Raw genomic sequence first — 23352 nt, 5'->3', positions numbered from 1 at the left:
ACAGTCCTTCCTTCCTCTGTCCCTCCATTAATTTCATTCTTCCTTCCTTCCTTCCTTCCTTCCTTCCCCCATTCCTCTCCACTTCTCTTTCCCTCCCTCTCTTTCACTTTTCTTTCTTTCTCTCTCTTTTTTCCCTCCCTCTCACAAAAACTTCTGTGCCCCACCATGCGCCTCGGGGGGGGGGGGAGGGAAAGGCTCCGCTGCGAACGCCCAAATTATCAATCTGTATTTAAATTATGCTTGACGTTTAACAAAGCCAGTGTCTAAAAAATATGAGAAAATTCTTGAAAAATGAGAGGACTCCAAATAAGAAGGTGGGTTTTTATGAGGGTGGTTTTTTTATCCCCACAAAATACCCTGTGAGAAAGCTTTTTCAATTTAACACATAGCTGAGACCCATGTAATGTGATTACTTATTGTTTCAACGAACAATTCCAATATTAAAAAGTTTAAGCAGGCAGGATGAATTAACTTGAGGGGGTGCATCTCTGTCTCTCTCTCTGCTGAAAAAATGAGACTCCCCACAAGTCAACTTACAGGAAAGGTGGAGAGAGGGTGAGGCGACAGCTCGGGTGTAGGCACAAGTCTACACCCACGGCTTTTTCCCCAGGGCGCCGCTTCTGCACGCAGGTGGCGAGGCCATCCAACCACTGCCTCTTGTTTCCTGGGGTTTTTTTGCTTCCTGTTTCTTCCTGGCAGTGGGAAGAATATTGGCAGGAGTGGGCAGGGTGGGGTCCCCAGACACAGCCGGAGAAACCGGGCAGGGCTCAGAGCCCACGGGGGTTTCTCCCCGCCAACAGCAGATCAGCTTTCGGGCAGGAGAAATGGCGCTGGCTCTACTGCCCGGGGTTTGAAAAACCTGCGTGGAGTTTGTTTTTTGCCTGCACGGCCGCATGACCACACAGGCTAGAGGAAACAGTGGCCAGGAGCACAGGATGTGTATGAATCCTGTGCTCCTGTCGCTCACTGCGGGCCAGATAAATGGCCTCGGTGGGCCGCATATGGCCCGCGGGCTGTAGTTTGGGGACCGCTGCTTTAACTGTTCCTCATAGGACATGGTTTCCAGACCACTCACCAACTTTGTTATTCTCTTTTGAACTTGCTCTAGTTTTTCAATGTAGTTGTACCAAAGTACTGTAGAAAGGAATAATTACTTCACATGAACAAGATTCTATGCTCCTCTTGATACATCCAGTGAAGGGCTTCCAAAATTTTTACTACCACACTGTGGGTGTGACTTATGTAGGACGCCCTGCATTTTCTTTCAATATCTTTCAGTGAAAATTGGGTGCTCTGGGGTGGAGCTCCATTTTTGCTACCCCACTGTGTTCCCCCTTATCCGGGCAGTAGCCCAACCCTGGATACATCCCTGGATTGTGTTTGCCTTTTTTGCAGCTGCTTCACATTGTTGACTCATGTTTAATCTGTGATCTACCAATACACCCATGCCGCTGCTCAGACATATTCCTCCCATTCTATATGTGCTGTTTTCATTATTTTTGGCCAGATGTAGGATCTTGCATTTCTCTCTGTTAAATACCATTCTGTTAGTTTCAGCCCATTGTTCAAGCTTGTCTAGATCTTTTTGAATCCTATCTCTACCTTGTTTACTATTAGCAACACCACCTAGCTTTGTGTCATCAGCAAATTTGATAGGTCTTCCTTCAATTCCTTCATCTAGATCAGTGTTTCCCAACCTTTTTTGAGCCGCGGCACATTATTCATATTTTCAAAATTCTGGGGGACATTGAGGGGTGGGGTGGGGTGGGGGGCTAAAGAAAAGTTTGGACAAAAAAAAATCTCTTCCTCCATTTCACTCTATTTCTCCCTCCCTCTTTCTCTCTCTTCCTTCCTTCCCTTCTTTCTCTCTCTCCATCCCTCTTTCTTTCTTTCTTTCTTCCTCTCTTTTTTGCTCTTTCTCTCTCCCTCCTTCCCTCCCTCTATGTCTTTCCCTCTCCCTCCTTCCCCCCTCTTTCTCTCTCTCTCTTGCTTTCTTTCTCTCTCATTCTCTCTCCCCTCCTTTTTCTCTTTCTCTCTTTCTCTCTCATTCACCACGCCGGCAACAGAGAGAAAAAGAAAGAGAGAGAGCCGGAGAGAGTGGAGGGAGAGAGCCGGTGGCCGTTGTCTTCGCCTCCACCCGCCGGCTCTGCAGCTAAGAGGCAGCAGCCATCAGCCCCCTCTCCCTCCCAGACGTCCCCAGCGCCCAGCCATGCGCCGCCTCCCGTTAGCCCGGCTGACTTTTCCCTGCTGCCGTTTTCTCTTCATGGCACAAAGCCACAGTCCCGGACTCCCGGATCGCTCGCTTCTCCAGTCAGCAAGCCAGCTGCCCGGAAAAGCATCGCACTTTTTCAATGCGCGGCGCTTTCCTGGGCAGATGGCTTTGCTGACCGGAGAAGCGAGCGATCTGGGAGTCCAGGACTGTGTGGCTTTGCGCCATGAAGAGAAAACAGCTCGGGCAGCAGGGAAAAGTCGGCCGTTTTCTCTTCATGGCGCAAAGCCACACAGTCCCGGACTCCCGGATTGCTTGCCCCAAGGCAGGAAGCGGCGGCGGAGGAGAGGGGGCAGATCGTGCCCCAAGACAGGAGGCGGCGGCGGCGGCGGAGAGGGGGCGGATCGTGCCCCAAGGCAGAAGGCGGCGGAGGAGGAGAGGGGGCAGCTTACGGGGAATGGTGCTCGCAGCTGTCCCCCGGCTACTGCCAGATGCCGCTGTTTCCAGCGCTTTCCTGCTGGGCCCCAAAGAAGGAAGGTGGGGAAAAGGAGGCGCGAATAATGAAGCTCTCCTTTTTCCCGCCTTCCTTCTTTGGGGCCCAGCAGGAGAGCGCCGGAAACAGCTGCATCGGGCAGTAGCCGGAGGACAGCTGCGAGTGGGAGCTCCAGGTCCGAGGCACCGGCGGTCCGGCACCGGCAGTGCCCCGCCCAGCTGGAGCTTCCCTAGGCTTCGCGGCACACCGGTTGGGAAACGCTGATCTAGATCATTTATAAATATGTTAAATAGCAGTGGGCCTAGGACAGACCCTTGTGGTACTCCACTTGAAACATTCTTCCAATTGGATGTGCAACCATTAATTACCACCGTTTGAGTACGATCACTAAGCCACTATTTTATCTGTTCTCCAGGATTTTTCAAAAGTGAATGGAGAGAGATCAGTCAGGTTATCAAATGCAATACATTAGAGTTCTGAACTTAAAATATGCTGCAGATTTTTAAAAGACCAATTACCAATGATACATTTTAGCCTTGGAAACATAATTGATTATAATGTTTGCCAAAGTTTTGCTATATGTTACTGGCTGCTTACAGTTTGAAATTGCCCGGGAAAATACACACATAAAAAGCATTATACTTATAGCACAAACATTTGTTAATATCATTGACTGAAACCTTTTAATGGAGACTTAGCAAGGGAGCAGATGTTTGATATTTCTAAAACAAATGTTCTCATAATTAATTGGTCATTAGTGTTTGACAAGGTTATTAAGACAGCTATTAGCTAGAAGATGGGAGAGTTTGTTGCAACAATCAAAACTAGATTTTATTATGCTCATCTGAAAACAACATCTCTTGATATCAAACAATAAAGCACACAGATGTTTCATTTCTCACATTACAGGTACGATAAGCATTTTTCATACTGAAAGCTAATCTGTATTTTTTTCATGCTATATCAAAACTTACAAACCATATTTTGTAAATTTATTTTTGATTTTGACTCAGACTACTTAGTTATGTAGTTCATGTTGGCTATTTTTCTATTTCATTTAAAAATAATAAATATGATTTGTTTATGTACTATCTGTAAGATAGTACATAAACTGCTGCTGCTGATGGCTGCTGATTCAGTTCTACAGAGAAATTATAAAGTCTGTCATCTGCACCTCTATAACTGTCTAGTTTGGCTCTGCAACCAAACAAGACAGACACAGACTTCAATGGAAAATTAGAACTGCAGAAAAAACAATTCCTACCAATCTGCCTTCCATACTGCATGTCAAAAAGAGGACTGAGAAAATATCTACTGACCACACATATCCTAGACATAAATTGTTTCAACTTCTACCTTCAAAACGACGCTATAGGGCATTGTACACCAGGACAACTAGACAGAAGGACAGCTTTTTTCCCACTCTGCTAAACAACTAATTCCCACAACACCTTCAAACTATTAACGAAGACTGTATTACAATTATTTTTTGCATCCTTCCTATTATCTATCTCCTCCCACTTATGACTATATTGCTTGTATTTTTATGATTTATTGTTCTATTTGTTTCCTAATATGATTTGATTATCACCATGTAACAATTTTCAAAAAAAGAAATTGTTCCCAGTTGTTAAGTGTGTTTCCCTGATTGTTTGTACCTTAAATGAATAGGAAAAAAGCTATTATTCCCTGTAAACTTTGCTTTTGTAGTCAGCACAATATTTTAAAACTGATCTATTTTTAAGGATATTCGCAATATTTCAAGATACTTAAGAAGTTTCTGGAATTGTGAGAATATCAAGAAGTTTCTAGAACTGTCCAGAATTATCTAGAACTTTCTGGGACTGTACAGAATTGTAGGTAGCTGTATAACTACAGTTATATAGGGCCACTATAGCTCTTCCTGAGAGACGGAGAGACAGAATCTAATTGATTGGAATTGCATAATAAGTGGGCAATGGCCATCACAGACAAAGGGGAATTGACTTAGACAGACAGGTGTGAATTCAATATCTATGCAGATTCTGATAACGACAGTATTCACACTTCACCCCACACCCATTACAGGAAGAGCTTAGGAATGTAAATGTATATATTGTGTATTACTCGGGTACCGGGTGATCAATCTTGCTCTGTTGAATCCTAAGTACACTCTTGTACTTTAATACTGCATGGAATAAAGATCATTTTTATCAAGTTTGGAGAGACATTTATTCATTCATTTATTCATTCATTCATTCAATTTTTATGCCGCCCTTCTCCTTAGACTTGGCTTACAACATGTTATCAATAGCACTTTTTTAACTGAGCTGGGCTATTGCCCCCACAATCCGGGTCCTCATTTTACCCACCTTGGAAGGATGGAAGGCTGAGTCAACCTTGAGTCGGTGATGAGATTTGAACCGCTGACCTTGAGATCTATAAGTCATCTTCAGTGGCCTGCAATACAGCACTCTACCTGCTGTGCCACCCCGCCACATCCTTTTTCCTTACAGTACACAGCAACTTAGTCAATTTAGATGGCATCAAGAGGTTGCTTACATCCAGCAGACGCATTTTGCTACGTATGTGGCCAGTTTATAAAGACAAGAGCGAAAAAGTACTCTGTGGAAGCATCTGCTAAGATGTGTGAGGCCTACAGAGCATACTTCAGCATGCCTGTTGGTGACCAAGACAAACCATGGGCTCCTCATTTCACATGGGAGCACTGCAAGAAAACTCTTGAAGGTAAGTGGATAAATGCTACTCTCTTAAATTGCAGATTAACTGTGTTAATATTGTAAATATCACTAGTCATTAGTGTGAAATAGGCCTAAATCAAATTCTCAATCCAAATTTTATTTTGTTTGCTTATAGGTTGGTACAGGGGAGAAAAGAGAGCCATGCATTTTGCTATCCCAAGAATTTGGCGTGAACCGATTGATCACTCAACAAATTGCTACTTCTGCATGGTGGACCCTTCAAAACGTCGCACAGGCAAAAATGCACCACCTTCATCTATTGCCCCAGTACCACACTGCCCTGAACTTTCTGTCCCAACACCTCCAGTCAGAGTGACACCACCTTCAAAACAAAGCAGCAGGTCAGACACCGAGGAAGATGTTGAAGATCACAATTTATCTTCATATGCAGATGAGGAGCGGAAGCCATACTCCCCTAACCAAAAAGACCTCAACAATCTGATCAGAGACCTTGGTCTCACCAAGTCCAAAGCTGAGCTTCTGACATCAAGGCTCAAGCAATGGAACTTATTAGATGAAAGCGTCCAAGTCACAGATCAGAGGAAGTTCAGACTGTGATAAAGGACTATGCTGCAATGGGCTGCAGGATGTCACTCAAAATCCATATCCTTGATGCTCATCTTGATAAGTTCAAAGAGAACATGGAGCTTATTCAGAGGAGCAAGGCGAGCACTTTCACCAGGACATTATGAACTTTGAATGCCATTATCAAGGACAATATAACTAAAACATAATGGGCGACTATATTTGGGGATTGATTTGTGAAACTGATGTGCAGTATTATCCTAAATCTTGGAAAACCACACACTTCTGAACAGTTTTTGGTAATCTCTGTAAATTTGCAATGCATTTAGTGTTCTTAAACTGACTGTATAAATGAGAAGATGCAAAATCGTCTATTTCTATAGTAAAAATGCATAATTTTAGTTGCCGTGGTCACAAAAGCGAAGTTTATCATTAATGTAAGCAATTTTTAATTTTGTTTTAGACCTAAGCAATTGGAATATAACATTTAAAAGCTGGGAACAAAATTTCTGTTACATAGTGTTACTTATTAATAACCTATGACTATCACTAAGTGTTGTATCTTATGATTCTTGATGAATGTATTTTTTCTTTTTTTCCTTTTATGTATACTGAGAGCATATGAACCAAAGACAAATTCCTTGTGTTCAATCACAATTGGCCAATAAAGAATTATATTCTATTCTTTAAAAAATGAGTAAATTATGTTTGAGCAGGTAGATAGTGAGAATATAAATTATATGAATGATACTAAAACACATAAAATGGGAATATGTTGACCAGTACCACGGGATGTGTCTTTGATTACTACATGTAAACAGCTAGCAGCAAAAGATGTATGTAGCTTACAACTGCATTTTCTGCTTTCAAAGTTAAGATGAAAAAACAAGGATATGTAAACATAGAAATCACAATGTGTCTATCATTCTTGGTTGCTCTTGAAAATAAATGGCATCCTTTGAGAAATTCTCTCTCAGGTAAGTTGCCATGCATCAAGTTCTGTTTAATACCGCACATTCATATTTGGGTAACTTTATCGCAGAAACAGTTAAGATTTCTCCACCTGAACACTAAAAAGCTTGTCTTATGCTAGCTGTCTGTATATGATAGGTATTATTTTTCTGATAAACCTTGCCACCACAATTCTGCTTAGAATATAAACTTAGAGTTTTCATTTTTTAAAATAATGCTATTCATCCTGCTGACTAATTTTGCAAAAGTGCTTAATCTTGTTGGGAAAAGCAGTGCTAATTCCCCACTTATGAGAGGTGTGATGTGTGCTGAACCTGGTAGGTGCTGCTTTTCTGTGGGAAGTCCTGGTCCTCTGGAATAGCTTCCCACTGAAAGCTATATTAGTTCAACTTTAACCATCATTCAAAAGCAATTTACACTATACCTGAGAGTATTGGGGACTTGACACCCCTTTATGGATTGTCTGTTTCATTTCCCCCTCTATTGTTGCAAAAATGAAGCTGAATGTCACCTTGGCTCTATGGAACCAACTCCCCCAACCCCGATGTCCGTATTACTCCCACCCTACTGACCTTCTGTAAGGCTGTGAAGACCTGGCTTTGCCGGCAGGCCTGGGGGCCATGAATTTGACATCTGTCATGACCGAATTGTATTGAACAGTATGCATGTGTGTTGATTGGACTGTTGAGATTTATACTCTTATATATTTATATTTGAGTTCTTTTTATTATATTGTATCTTTTTTATATTGATGAAAGCCACCCTGAGTACTTCGGGATCAGGCAGCATAGAAGTCAAAGAAAATAAACAAATAAACAAACAAACAAACAAATAAACAAATAAATAAATAAAATTACTGTATATTAATAAAACAGCTCACTGAGTAAGAGAAGAAAGTCAGAATAGGGTTGGAAGAGACCTTGGAGTTATTCTAGTTCAACCCCCAGTACAACAATTCAAGTTGTGGTATCAACTTCATTTACAAATGCTTCTGAGCACCAGAAATTTAAGAGTGAGATTGGAGCACTGGTTCTGAGCACCAGAAATTTAAGAGTGAGATTGGATTATCATGATCTGTCTGTGTGAGTTTACATATATTGAGATGCCACCTTGCCATGCTACTACTGACTCTTTCAAACACATTAATGATGGAGGCTCTTTTGTGAGGATACCCTAACAAGCTGTCCAAACTCCAAATGTGCCAATTGTCTATGTTCTCACTGAAGGAATTCCAGTACAATGATACATTGATATTCAACAGTTTTGAAACTCATCGAATTTAAGATTCAATGCATTTTGTAAACATTTTGTCCCAGTACTCATAGTATGTTTGGAACTCAATGGACAAGCTAGAATTTGTGCAGTGTTGACTGCCTTGTGACCAGGGCCGCCGATAGACCGGTATTACTGGGAGTGGTGTAACGGGCCCGGCGAAATTGAAAAATTGGGGGGGGGGGGCGGCGCCCGCCAAAAACTCCCCAACCCTGATTGCGACAAACTCTGCCTCTGCGGAGCTTCTCCGACAGCCCCGCACCTTCTTCCCAGCCCCACGAGGAAAGAAGGCAGAGAGGCCGGCAGACAGGCAGGGAGCCCCGATGGCAGCCGCGGAAGGAGGAGTCACCGCGGGGGTCCGGAAGCCAAGCCGCGCTGCTGGGGAAGCGGAATTGAGGAAGCCGGGAGAGGGCTGAGCCCGGCCGACTTCTCTGCCGGTCTTGTGTCCTCCCCGAGGATTGCGAGGGCAAGAGAGCCGCGCCTTTCGGCCTCCGGAGGTGCTGGGCCGTGGGTTCGGGGGGGGCATGAACACCGCCCGCCGCCCGGAGCCAATAGCTTCTTTTCGCTTGCATTCCTGCTGCTGGCGCTGGGAGCAGGTAAGCGCGAGGGGGAGGCAAGTGGAGATCCAGGTCCCTCTTTTCATGCATCCGCTCAGTGAGCCTTTCTTTGGAGTTGCCTTTTTCTTTCTTTCTTTCTTTCTTTCTTTCTCTCTTGCTCTTTCATTCTTTTTTCTTTCTCTTTCTTTCTTTCTTTCTCTTGCTTTCTCTCCTTCCTTCTCTCCTTCCATTTCTTTCATTCCCCCTCTCTATTTTTATTTCTTTCATTCTCTTTCTTTCTTTTCTCTTTCTTTCTTTCTTTCCTTCCTTCTTTCTTTTGTTTCTTTTTCTTTCTTTCTCCCTTTCTTTCTTTCCCTCTTGCTCTTTCATTCTTCTTTTCTTTCTTTTGCTTTCTTTCTTTCTCTTTCTTTCTCTCCTTCCTTCCCTCCTTCCATTTCTTTCATTCTCCCTCTCTATTTTTATTTATCTTTCATTCTCTTTCTTTCTTTTCTCTTTCTTTCTTTCTTTCCTTCCTTCTTTCTTTCTTTTGTTTCTTTTTCTTTCTTTCTCTCTTTCTCTCTTGCTCTTTCATTCTTTTTTCTTTCTTTCTTTCTCTTTCTTTCTTTCTCTCCTTCTTTCCCTCCTTCCATTTCTTTCATTCCCCCTCTCTTTTTCTTTCTCTCTTTTCCCTTCCCTTCCTCTATTTCTTCTTTTCTTTCTCCTTCCTACCTTCTTCCCTCCCTCCCTTCAGTCCTTCCTCTCTTCCTCTCCCCTTTCATAAGTTTCCTTGCTTCCTTCCTCTGTTCCTGTCCCTTCCCCCTTTCTTTTTCTTTCTTTCTTTCTTTCTTTCTTTCCCTCCCTCCCTCCATTTCTTGCTTTCCTTCTCCTTCCTCCCTTCTTTCCTCCCTCACTCCCTTCTTTCACTCCTTCCTCTCTTAATCTCTCCTTTCACACCTCTCCTTGCTTTCTTTGCACCCTTCCTCTGTCCCTGTCCCTTCCCTCTTTCCTTCCTTCCTTCCCACCCTCCGTTCATTCATTCACCCATTCCTCTCTTGATCGCCCCTTTTACCATTCCTTCCTTCCTTCCTCCTTCCTTCCTTCATAGCTCGCCCTCGCCTTTCTTCCCTTCCTTCCAGATGGGAGTGCCCCCTCAAGACACCTGCCCGACTGCTGGTACCCTGCTTTTTCTCTCCCCTCGTCCTTTCCAGCTCCTCGCCAGTGGCTGCCAGGTGTGGGATCCCCCTCCCCTCTCCCCTCGCTAGAAAGCACATGGTTTTGTCAACAAGGCCTCTTCCAAGAAGGGAGAAGTGCCAATGAGCCGTAAATAAGCCATGCTCCGCCTGACCAATGCCAGGAGGCTCTTTCTTTCCCTCGCCGCTCCCGCTTCTTTCTTTCTTCTGGATGAGTCCACACAATCGGCTTAACCCAGTTCCTGAAATAGCCTATGGCAGTGTTTCCCAACCTTGACAACTTGAAGATATCTGGACTTCAACTCCCAGAATTCCCCAGCCAGCATTCGCTGGCTGGGGAATTCTGGGAGTTGAAGTCCAGATATCTTCAAGTTGCCAAGGTTGGGAAACACTGGCCTATGGGACCGCCTCGCTTGGCGTGAAGCGGGAAATGATCCCCAGGGGATGGAGTGGCTCGGCGACTTAAAATAGTTTTAAAATGGCGGGGGGGGGGAGACACTTAGGCTGCATGGGGCCCCAAAATTCCTGATGGTGGCCCTGCTTGTGACTCACTACATTATTCTGTATGGGAGAAATTATTTTGGTACTTATTGCTTTTGATACTTCTCGTGCCTCCTGGAACCAATTAATTATGAGTACTAAGCAACCACTCTCTCAAAATCATTTCTCCTGTTGAATACAGTTGTTTGATTCCTATCAATCAGTCAAATTACTACCGTATATACTCGAGTATAAGTTGAGTTTTTCAGCACCAAAAATGTGCTGAAAAATCTGACCTAGACTTATACGTGAGTCACTGATGACGCTCAGGCGCTGCAATGGCCCGAGCGCCGGCAGCAGGGGTAGGCTGGACCCACGAGGGCATGGAACCGTTCTGCTGAAGCTGCATGCAGCTTCTGCTGACCAGCAGCAGTCACTACCGGGATTACCGGTCTTGGGTCTCCTTTTTTCCCCTCCTGCTGCTGCGTCTGCACTCCTTACTTTTTCCCTGTTTCCTCCTTCCTGGCCTCAGCAAGCTTCCCTCTCTCCTTCCCGGCTCCCCTCCAGTCTCACGCGGCCACCTCCCGAGGCCAGGAAGGAGGAGAGGAAAAAAGTGAGGAGCACACAGACAGCAACAGTAGCAGCAGGGGAAAAAAGGAGAGCCCAACCATGCTGCACCAAAGCGGTGCATGTGACCATGAAGCCCCCACTATCAGCTCCGGTAATTTTCTTTTGGAAGGATTCCTTGCTGCAAGAAAATTACCGGAGCGGGCGGTAATTGAAGGAAAGTTGAAGGACCCCCGCCCCATCAAGAAACACCTCAGTGGTGACATTCTGAGAGTTTTTGCCTTCCCACTCCAAAACCCCCACTTCTCGGCGCCCTGCCGAGGCTGAGAGGAGAGCGATTTTTAAAAAGGCACTCTTGGCTTGGGGTTTTCTGGATGCTGAAATGTTTCTCTCGCCACTGACAAGTTGCACCGCTGCCGGCTTGCCAGCCGCCCCCAACGCCAGCTCTGTCCTCGATCGGCAGAAGAAGGAAAAAAACCACGTCCTTTCCCGTGGTTCCCTTCCCTGCAAATCCAAAAGTGAAATTAAAAACCCTCATTTTCTCTTCTGTCTAAACAAAATTACTGGAGCGCATGGTAATTTTGTTTAGACGCAAGGAAAGGATGTGGGTTTTTTTCTTCTTCTTCTGTCAGCCGAGGACAAAGCCGGCATTGGGGGCGGTGGGCGAGGCGGCGGTAATGCAACTTGTCAGCGGCGAGAGAAACATTTCAGTGTCCAGAAAACCCCAAGCTGAGAGCCCCTTTTTTATCGCTCTCCTCTCAGGCTCGGCAGGGCACCGAGAAGCGGGGTTTTCAGAGTGGGGAGGCAAAAACTTTCAGAATGTCACCACCAAGGCATTTCTCGATGAGGCGGGGCTCCCTAAACTTTCCTTCAATCCCAGCGGACCCAAGGATGGGAGCATGTGGTTCTCGCCAGCCACCCATCTGCCGGGACTGCCCCGTGCCAAGGCATAATTAAATTCAACAACCAATATTTTTTTAAAAACATACTTTTTTTGACAGTTTGTTTGTTTGCCTTTTAAGACATCTGTCTGGCTGTGCCCAATGTCCCACACTAAAAAAATTTTTTCCTTTAAATTCCTTTGTTCAGCTAGAAAGTTTGTTCTCACCCAAGTCTAAATTAATACCGTAGATTGAATGCTGTACTCATACAGTATATAACTCTGATCTATTTGTGAACTTTAGGTAATCCTCTTTCCTCTTTTTCTTTTGAAATTTACATAGTATAATCTTTTACTCAAGGCTTGGAAAGGATGAACTTCTAAGGCACCCTAATTATGTGCACTTAGGAACTGCTTTCTCTGCTTGTCCACCTGAGTGCAATTTTTTTTACCTCCTGCCAGGTGAAAAATCTTTTGCCAGATAAACATTTTGAATACTCAAAATGATCCAAGGAAGGAAGGAAGGAAGGAAGGAAGGAAGGGAAAGAAAGAAAGACAGAGACCTATGACCACAATTGAGCCCTAAATTTGTTGTTAAGCAAAAGTGTTGTTAAGTGAGAATCACCACATTTTGCTCAACCCATGACATTTCCTAGCTCTAACAGTGATGTGCAAGCTAGGGAAGTACCGGTACATCTGAAGACATGTGTAATGTTCTAGTTATGGTTAACCTTGTGGCAGAAAGTGGACTCTGGGTTTGTTTTTCCTATCACAGTAAGTGAGGTTGAATGTATATCTCTAGCTTTCTCTCTCTCTCTGTCCCTCCCTTCCTCCCCCCCTCTATCTATATCTATCTATCTATCTATCTATCTATCTATCTATCTATCTATCTATCTATCTATCTATCTATCTATCTATCTATCTATCTACACACACATACATTTTGTATAGTAGATAATGTACAGTATATTTTTGTGCACCTGTGTGTAATATGTATGTACACATATGGCATATATACATAGAATTAAATAGTATATTTTGGATGTTCATTAATAGTAAATAAAGAGGTAAATTGTATCTCTTTGAGGCAAGGAGAGGCCAGGTACCCTAACCCTAACTCAAACCAGCAGGAGCAGCGGGGGATTGAGGTAAGTACTTGCATTTGTTTTGCCTATACTGTACCTGCCTTGGGGGGACATATATCTGTTTACCCACTTTTAAACTTACAGAGCTAATTTACTGGTTTTCTTTGAAATAAATATTCTAAAACATTTAATCTACTGATGCCTCAATTGATGTAATTTTATTGGTTTCCATTTTTATAACTTACCAGTAGCCACTGCATTTTCCACCCTCAACTTACACTGGAGTCAATAAATTTTCCCAGTAGGTGCCTCGGCTTATAATCGGGCCGACTTATACTCGAGTGTATATACTAATTCTACTTAATTCTCTTTAGGTAAATAATTGTGCATACACAGACATGGACTCAACTAATTTTTCAGTTTGTTCCTCATATTTGTAGAAAAGTATTAGCTTGCTTTGTATATTGGGCAATCTTACTATAGTATTCTTAATTTATATTGCAGAATCTTATTCTGAGTTGCCGGAACTATAAAATGAAAGGGAGAATTGTAAATTCACAGTTGTCACTTTGGTGTGATTTGAAATTAAACAAGTTATGCTAAAAACAGATCTCTGAAATGTATAAAATTTCTCCCTTGTTTTTAATTTTATTATTGCCTAGAAATACTTGAGATTCAATTATTTCTTTGTGACTGAGTTTCTTGGAGCCAACCCATCATGAAATGTCCCTCTTGCTTGACATATACTTTTCCCTTGCTTGTTCCTCCAACTAAAATGGCCAGAGGGTGGAAAGGTTAACCTCTCTGTAAAAATCCAGGAAGTTAGTTAACACAAAGCAGCCCTCAAACTTGACCCAATGCAAGTGATAAGCTTGTGAGTCTATAAATTACTTTTGTTTGAATTAGTTTATTTTGTAATCTGTTTATAAGTAGATTCTTGTCTATAATTGGAATATTTTTTACTGAAATATACTTAACAAGCATGCAAAGTTAGAGGCTGCCATATGTGGAAAGATTTATTTTGAAATGTTATTTTATTGGATAAATAATTTCACTAATCAACCAACCAGTTCATTTCTGCCAGGTGTAGAATGTCAGTTTCCCTTAAAGGCAATGATCTTGAAACAAACAAAAGCTTAGCTGAACCTTTAAAAAATTTCACAGATCGCTGCCCAGCGATCCTTGGCTCATCACCAAGAAGCTGATCTTGATGCTGAGATTAGTCTTGGCCTGGAAAGAGTCCAAATTATATGTGTCTGCCAGCCTCAGATTGGAAGTGCTCAAATAAAGCAATAACTTCAAACTGGGAGGGCATTTTGGATTCCTAAAAAAATCTCCACACAGCTCGGTGGCCAAAAATGAAAGCTGAGGTGGAAGACTACGTAAAAAGCTGTGCCACGTGTGCAACCAAGAAGAATCGGCCAGGAGAATCACCTGGACTACTAAAACAAGTGTCCAAACCCAGCAAACCTTGGGAGAAGATCACCATGGACTTCATTCTGGAACTCCCAGACAGCAATGGGGACACTGTGATTTGGACAGTCATCAACCTGGTTTCCAAGCAAGCCCATTTCATCGCTTGCTCAGGTCTACCATCAGCCAGGAAACTAGTGAAACTGTTACTCAAACACATTTATTGCCTACATGATGTCCCAAAAATTGTTATCTCTGACCGAGGCGTGCAGTTCATTGCAAAGTTCAGGAGAGAATTCTTAAGAGCAATTGGATCCACACAAGGACTCAGTTTAGCTTTCCATCCGAGTACAAATGGAGTAGTGAAATATGCAAACGCAATGATGGAACAATACATTTGTTGTTACATAGATTACCAGCAAGACAATTGTCCTCAGAGAGGGGCAGCATACAAATCCAATTAAACAAACAAACAAACAAACAAACAAACAAACAAACAAACAAACAAACAAACAAACAAACTGGTCAGAGCTGTTGCCTTTTGCAGAAATGGTGTACAACAACAGCATTGGATTAACTCCTTTTCAGATTACCAGCAACATAGAAATCGTTCCCATGCCTGAGCTACCTCAAGCTAGGAAGCCCTCACTTTGATGTCCCTGACTGAGTGGATGAAGATGCTAAAAAAAGGATGGAAGAACAACAAGAAAGCACTGGATGAAGCTGTGGGAGCCTATAAGAAGCAAGCAGACAAGTACCGATCACTTCAGCCCCCCTTCTGAGTAGTGGATAAAGTTTTCTTGTCCACTAAATACATCCAATTAAGAATGCCCAGCAAAAAGCTAGGCCAAAATATTTGGGTCCATTCTCAATAGTTAAAATTATCAACCCAGTCACTTTGCAGCTTGCATTGCCTAGAATGTTGGGGGGAAATCACCTGATATTTCATTGCAGCTTGTTAAAACTGGTGATCGGATCAAATATAAGACTACAAACCCAAGCACAACCACCCCCTATTGTAATACAAGGAGAGACACACTATGAGGTGAAAAAAAATTAGACTCCAGTCCAGAATGTTTAGAGGTCAATTACAATATCTAATCCATTAGAAGGAGTACTCTTTGTCCGAAGCTACTTGGGTGAAAAGTTGGAATGTAAAAGTTGACAAGCTAGTTAAACATTTCCACAATAAATACCCTGACAAACCAAAGGGGCAGTAATGGGTTGCTATGGATACGGTTAGGTACACAGAACTGGTAGAATTTTTTTTCTATTTTTTTTCTTTTTTTTCCTCCTGAGCTCTGGGTATCTTTTTCCTAAGGCAGTATATGAGCTGGAATGTGTTTAATTTTAGAAGAGCTTTGTGTGTGCATACACATACAGTTTATACAGTAGATCAGTGTTTTTCAACCAGTGTGCCGTGGCACACTAGTGTGCCGCGAGACATGGTCAGGTGTGCCGCGAAGCTCAGAGAGAAAGAAAGCAAGAGAGAGAGAAAGAAAGACAGAAAGAAAGCAAGAGAGAGAGAAAGCAAGAGAGAAAGAAAACAAGAGAGAAAGAAAGCAAGAGAGAAAGAGAAGAAGAGAAAGAGAGAAAGAAAGCAAGAGAGAGAGAGAGGGAAGGAGAGAGAGAGAAAGACATAGAGGGACGTAGGGAGGGAGAAAGAGAGCAAAAAAGAGAGGAAGGAAGGAAGAGAAAGAAAGAGGGAGAGAGGGAGAGAGGGAGAGAGAAAGAAAGAGGAAGGAAGGGAGAAAAAGAGGGAGGGAGAAAGGAATAGAGCGAAAGGGAGGAAGAGAGAGAGAGAATTTTGTTCTCCAAACTTTTTTTAGCCCCCCCCCCCCCCCCGGTTCAATGTGCCCCAGGATTTTGTAAATGTAAAAAATGTGCCGCGGCTCAAAAAAGGTTGAAAATCACTGCAGTAGATAATGTATATTTTTGTGTGCCTGTGTGTAATATGTATATACATATATGGCATATATACATAGAATTAAATAGTATATTTTGGATGTTCAGTAATAGTAAATAGGGAAATTATATCTCTTTGAGCCGAGGCCAGGCACCCTAACCCTAATCCAAACCCTTGATGTGAGTGACTTCAAGTTGGCCACCTTTAAGCCAGTCACATGACCTTTAAGTAACCCCTGGTCACATGGCTGGCAAGCCACACCCACAAAATATGTCACACCCACAGTGTGATAGTAAAATATTTTGCAGCCCTTCACTGCAAAGGGTGGAGGGGTGGTTAAGAATGCTGCATTAACCCCCTATGTTATTCTCTTTCTTTTATTTCTTTCTTTTATTTATTAATTCGATTTGTATGCCGGCCCCCTCCGTAGACTCGGGGCAGCTCACAGCAATAATAAAAACAGTGTACAATAACAAATCTAATATTTAAAAATATCTTTTCTTGTAGGACATGGTCTTTTCTAATGGGAGGCCATATTCCTGTCAGGACAAAGCCATTTTACTTGAGGTCTTTGGCCTGCCACACTTTATGCTATTTTAATATATATTCATTGCTGTGGAAATTTGGGAGGGGTAATTGCGTGAGGGATAGAGATATGTAGCCATAATAAATTCCTTCTGGACTGTTAAGATCATCCTTTGTCTTTGCATTACTGCACTTGCATGGAAAGAGATAGGATTATCTGCCAATTTGTCAGATGAAGGTTGGTCAGCATGATGGACTTGGGGGTTTAGGAACAAGGGCTTGAACTTTCAACTGTGTGGAGAAACCCCTGGGACTTCAGATTTGGTTTCTCCCAGATGTGCCAACATGGCTCTGCTAATAAATTGGAACTTTGAGGAATACTTTGCTTCTGACTCTGTTTTAGTTTCTGATACATTTTGTTTACTTCGGTGAACAATTTTGTGTTTCTCTTGTTAAGTTTCAATCAGCCAAACAGCTAAAGCGGGATCTATATTATATTTCTGTGATGCATGAAACAAGAAGTCTAACATTTTTTTAGAAAAAATATTTGAACTGACATACTTCTTTGATTTAATTCATAGCTCTGGGCTTGATTTCATCCAAGGATTTTGAACAGAAAAGTATACAATTAAAACATTGGCTTAAATGGAATCCCTACAACTGGATACCTATGAAGTAAAATTGGTAATTGTGTTTCCTTTTCATATCCTATTATTCTCTGATCTGGGTGGTAGATCAACAACTACTTGCAGAAATTACAATTAATGTTATAATGAGTTTGGCAAAAATCTATGTTAAACCTGATTAATGTAGCATTTCAAACTGTCTGTACATAATCAACCAAGTGATTACATCAATAAGCATTGCTTGGTCTTACCTTAAACTCCTCTAGGATTTTGTAACTTTTCCCATGGTATTCACAAAAGTTCTTCACTTCTTTGCATTCTGGACAGCATCCATTGTGTTCTACTTTAGTACACTTTGGGTGGATTTGGGGGCATTCTGGTTGGTCACAGATAGGCCCATCCTCGGTACAAACACATGGACAGTTGGAGTGCCCAGGGAAAAAACGCTCCCCAAGTTTGTATACAAAACCACTGTCATCTACACATCCTTTCCCCCGATAGTCATCAAAAATCAGATTATTATCATTATTTGAAACCTGATCACCTTCATCAGCAGGGTAATCTTCATGATTGAAAGCAGCTGGGGTGACCAAAGAAGGAATTAGCAACAGAAATATGTAGGCTTCATGAATATGAAGAGCCATTCCCCCTCTTGAGCTTCTGAGTATGGTGTTATATCACATATGTATGGATGCTTCCATGGAGAGGTCAATGTGATGCACTGAAAACATATATATAAAAAAGAAATTGACTTTTTCCCCCAAAAAATGCATTTTCCCTACTCCTTTGTGACTTTTCTATCCGCCAGGTTCTAGCTCATTAGAAATCTTACATTGCTCTTACTCTGGTATAGCTCTTTCTATCAATTCTTAAGAAAGCAAAGTAAACCAATCCATATTTCCATCTTGACTGCAGTAATAACCAGCTGGAAAACATGCACATAGCCTGAATAGTCTTCAAGTTGCAGAGGCTCTTTTCTGTTGCAAGGAATTGTTGATTCATTTTCCTTTCAATGGTATGTGCCCTTGCATTTTAATATTTTAGTTGAAAAGTAAAATAGAACAACATTCTCACCAAATTAAAGCAATAATGCAAAAATATTCCTTGCCATAATTTTGATTCAAGCTTTTCTTTGAATGACACATTGTTGTAAATAGAAAAGTGTGAGAAAATGTTATTCACATTTGGTCCATTTTGCCTATTTGTTAAATAAGATTAAAATAAGATGCTGCATCTTTATATTAGCCAGGTTCTTATCTAATTACCACGCTGAATATTTATATTGTAAACAATTGCAAATCAAACTTATTTTATTGGATGGCTTGCATATTTATTATTTACAGATATAATTTTTTTTGCTAAATTGCTGTAAATGGTTATTTCAAGGATGGAACTAAGAGCAAAGATATTGCTTCCAGCCCAGGTCAAGTGTCCAACAATTCAAGTTTGATTTAAAATTCAAAATATGTGTTTTCATGAAAAATAAAAGAGCCTTTACAATTAAATTATATTTAAGATACTAGGAGATTTAATCACTTAAAACTGCTGAATTTTTACACTGCATACTGTAATCTGTCCTTAAAACTGGTTCATGCTGGCTTTTTTTTTAGCAAGACCTCCATTGTACTCTCCAGGAGATTGACATCACATCGAGATCCAGTAGTAGTTGCCCATATACAGTATATCTGTACTTATACTTGTGTCTACCAGTTTTTCTTTCTTCTGGTTTTACATTTTCTGTTTCTTATTTAGGTTTCAGAAATGGCATTTTAGCAAATAGTTACAAATGTGATACCTTACTCACCATATGCAGTTCAAAGCCAGTGGTTGTACAGAATTTCTCAGTAGGCCATGTCACTTCATTTTCTTATACATCCATATGTTCATGGAGAACCCATATATACCACGTTTCATGTGAAATTGCAGAAAGCCTTGTTGCTTTGTTAGACATTACTTCTATTCTCCTGTTTTCCTATTGATTATAATCAAAAATGCACCCTCACATTGGTACATTGGTCTTACTTTGGTTTAGCTTCGCTAACCAAAGATTTGAAGACTGATATGATAGGATTCCCTTGTCTATTCTGTTTATCTGATACTACGGTATCAAATGGGTTAGTAATTAATATTATACCTGTGTGCAGATTCCAATAGCAATAGAATTATTGTTCTCATAGAAACAAATGCAAAATGTATATACATTATTTATATATTTATATATATTTATATATTATTTTACTGCCCAACAGAAATGACTCAGAAAATAGGCAATCTTTGTATCTTACAGAACTAGTAAAATAATTTGGATGGCAAAGTAGCTCTTAAAATGCTTCTATAAAGAAAGTGTACATTTCAAAAGCTTATTGTCTCATTGCTTATGCTCCAGGATATGATTTTACTACAATGATAATTTTTACTGCAATTAGGGGAGCCTTTTTTACAATCACACTATTTTAGTTCCGGATGATATAAAACTGTTTAGCTTGCCTTTCATATCTGAATAGACAGTCACTTGCATTCTACAGGTAGGCTTCAGTCTGCCATACTTAAAGCTGAGGAAACTTAATTTTTTAGCAAATTCAAAAGAAGCTATTTATTTTAGGGACAGCAGGATTCAGTCAATTTTGTCAGGCATTTGGGCAAAAGCAAAACCCATTTCAGAAAGTGGTACAAGATTTCACTGCAGTAGTTGATCATCCTAAATATTTTGCTTACCATTTATAAATCTTATTTTGATACAGAGAAAAAAATGGAATGATAATGAAGTCCCTTGGTTAAGAATCAAACAAAAACATATATTATTTACATTTATTTTGTTTCTGAGAGGAGAAGGTACTATTAAATATTTGGAAAATCAATCTCCTTTTCTCTTAAAAATGGACACTTACCTGAGTGAATGGTAGGAAGAGTCACAGTGGATTTGTACTTCCGCAATATAGTAGAAAGAAACTGTTAATTATTTTGGTAAGGGAGCATTATGAAAAAATCTTTTGTTCTAAAGCCTCCCATGTCACAGAAGAACAACAGCAGGTACCCAAGAGATATAAGCTTTAACCAAATGTTCAAAATTCAAAGCAATCAATCATAAACAAAGATGAGACTCCTTTATACAAAATAAGAGTCCAAACTAAAACAATAAAAAAATAAAATAAAAGAATCATCATTCTAGGATTTTTAAAAATCAATTTCCTTGGTTGCAGTCTTCAGGTCCATCAAAAATAAAATAAAAAAATCCCACTGTCACTATTTTCTGTATATCAGCAAAAAGGCACACAAGGGTGGAGAATATGCTATGCTTCCAATTCCAGAAACAGCACCAGCATGCTAGAGCTAAGAGCCAATCCAGACTGAAATGCAGTCAGCAGCACCATCATGCTATGGTGCTTTCTAGAGGCTCTTCCCCAAATAAGCAGTGGGGTTCTTGTGGCTCTTAATCACAATAACAACTTTCAGCAAGAATCAGAATCCTGGATAGCAGCAACCCAACAGCTATTCCTCCGGAGGGCATTCCATCAAGCAGATGGAAATCTTCAGCACCACGGACAGCAGCCTGTGACTCTCATTTTGCATCATGCAGACAGAACGTGCCGCTCCTCTGAGCAGCACCTCCCCCACGCCTCCCTCCCAGTCCGATTCATTTGCTCACTGCATTAGATTTATTCTTAGGCACTTTTCTTAAGGAAAAGATATTTTATAAAATGCCTCCTAAATGTTAGCTACATCTGATGATCACCTTCATTTAAAAAAAAATCTGCTTATTTTCAAGGTACTACAATCAGACTGCAGGACTACGCTACAGGAAGTGGAAGTAGGTAGACAGAAGCTTTCTGCATTTACTGAATGATTTGGCCAAGGTAACAACCAAGGCATTGGTCTGATTATTGCTTTGTGAATGCAGAATTATTCCCCCTGCCCCCCCAAAATTATCACATTTGCTATATGTGGGTCTCAATGTGTTTATACATGCATGAATATTTTTTAAATGTTATATGGACAAATATTAAGCTGCAGAAACTGTAGTAAACTAAATATTTTATTATTTTCAGAAAATGAGATAATCAGTTGTAGCTTTTACTATAATAACTTGAAAAGGGGTGGGGTAGGGGCTCTCTGCAGTTCATGTTTTTTGTCATTAGATGTCAATATAAAGCTATTTCTCCAGGAAAATGGCAAATTGTGACAAAATGATGAAAGATATAAGCAAAATAAAGTTTGGCATATTGTTTCCATTTAAGTAAAATATAGAGATTTTACTTAATGAAAAATTTAATTGTTTATTTCAGATGTTTGTTTCAGATTAGAGCATTATAAGCCACCTTCAGTACTGTGAGATTTCTCTAAATAGTAGTCTCAATTCCAAATACGAATAGTGCCATCAGAACCACCTGAAATTAGATGTTCTGCCATATGATCAAATATTACACTCTGAACTTTATCTTCATGGCCCAATAAGCTGGAAAGCTGTCCTGATTTGAGTTCCAAAGTCTTAACAGTTCCATCATTGCTTGCAACAGCTACAATATGACCTGTAATATAAAGTAAAAAGGTTTAGAAAATGGAAAAGCAACTCTGTCAGTGAAGGGCTTGAGATTTTTTAAAAAATACCTTAATTTGCAACTTTCGGTATATAATGATGAACTCAGGTAATTCTGTTCTTTATTTTAAAAAAGGCAAATCAATCCGGTATTAAGGGAGATTTGGGGAAGGAACTTGCCAGAAAAGTACCTTGCTGTCATTTTGAGTGATGTTGTTAACATCTGCTTTGGTATTTTATTTGATTATCTTTGTGAGTACTAATGATGTAATGATTCTCCATTTCTCCTAAAAGTTATTTTCAGACAATAATAATGAGGATCTTATTGCATACATTTTGAACTGCGAGTTAGTTCCAAAAAGTTCTATCTGAATTCCCATCTCCCCCTACCAGTTAAACAAAAGCAGTAAATATTCAGCCTTGTATTTAAAATACAGTGATACCTCATCTTACGAAGGCCTCTTCATATGAACATTTCGAGATACGAACCCGGTGTTTAAGATTTGTTTGCCTCTTCTTAAGAACCCTTTTCACCTTATGAACCTGAGCATACTGCCCATGCGCTCCTTTACTGCCACAGGGATTCCCCTGCCTTGTGACTGCCACCGCCGGGATTTCCCATTTGCTTGCCGCCCCCGCCGGGATTCCCCACCTCCTTTAGCTTGCACCATCAGTCCTGAGGCGGTGAATCCCGGCCGTGGCAAAGACCAGCGCTTCGGCCTCAAACAAGGCTCCCTGGCTCTCACTCCATGCCTGGAACCTGTTTCCTCTGGAGGAGTCCCATCAAGGTGCCCAAAGCAGCGGGCTTTAATTCTTCCCACCTTCCATCTCTGTGGACCCTTTCTGACGCCTCCCTCCCAACAGCTGTGGAAGAAGAGAGCAGAAAAGTTGTGAGGGACGGCAGAAGAGCCCGCGTGAGGAGTCCACTCGGCGAAGGGAGGAATCTTCTTTCTCACAGTTGGGAGGGAGGCGTCGGGAAGGGTCTGCAAAGATGGAAGGTGGGAGGAATTAAAGCCTGCTGCTTTGGGCACCTTGAAGGGACTCCTCCAGAGGAAGCGGGTGTCAGGCACGGATTGAGAGCCTGGGAGACTTGTCTGAGGCCGAAGTGCTCAATTCCCCTTTGCTACCGATGCCGAAAACACTTTCAAGCCGCCAGGCAGCTTCCCGCGGGTGTTAATCACCCACAAGGCTCCCTCCGAGCAGTCTTTGCTGTTTCCCCCCCCTTCCTCCACCCATCCCCGAACAAGGATCAGAATGCCAGCAGTCATCAGGCAAAAGGGGCGACTTTTGTGATTGCACACATTATTTGGTTTTACATTGACTTATATGGGAAAAATTGCTTCTTCTTACGAACTTTTCTACTTATGAACCTGATCACAGAAACAATTAAGTTCGTAA

General features: G+C 41.3%; 2 protein-coding genes across 26 annotated transcripts in view; both read right to left on the bottom strand.

Moving 5' to 3' along the window:
• VWC2L (von Willebrand factor C domain containing 2 like) overlaps positions 1-19525 on the bottom strand; it is a 116031-nt gene extending 96506 nt beyond the window's left edge. For all 3 annotated transcript variants that reach the window (XM_070732220.1, XM_070732218.1, XM_070732221.1), the window contains exons 1-2: positions 19225-19525; positions 17672-18141 (exon numbers count right to left, since the gene is read on the bottom strand). In XM_070732220.1, the coding sequence (XP_070588321.1) occupies positions 17672-18064 (393 nt within the window). In that variant the 5' untranslated portion in view covers positions 18065-18141; positions 19225-19525. The remainder of the gene's footprint in view (positions 1-17671; positions 18142-19224) is intronic.
• Positions 19526-21435: 1910 nt separating this feature from the next.
• Positions 21436-23352, bottom strand: part of SPAG16 (sperm associated antigen 16) — a 295145-nt gene continuing 293228 nt past the window's right edge. For all 23 annotated transcript variants that reach the window (XM_070732193.1, XM_070732195.1, XM_070732200.1 and 20 more), the window contains one exon: positions 21436-21946. In XM_070732193.1, the coding sequence (XP_070588294.1) occupies positions 21771-21946 (176 nt within the window). In that variant the 3' untranslated portion in view covers positions 21436-21770. The remainder of the gene's footprint in view (positions 21947-23352) is intronic.

This window comes from Erythrolamprus reginae, chromosome 1 (assembly GCF_031021105.1).
Source record: "Erythrolamprus reginae isolate rEryReg1 chromosome 1, rEryReg1.hap1, whole genome shotgun sequence".
NCBI classification, from domain to species: domain Eukaryota; kingdom Metazoa; phylum Chordata; class Lepidosauria; order Squamata; family Dipsadidae; genus Erythrolamprus; species Erythrolamprus reginae.
Note: the sequence above shows the minus strand (reverse complement) of the source record. Positions and strands in the feature narration are given on the sequence as shown.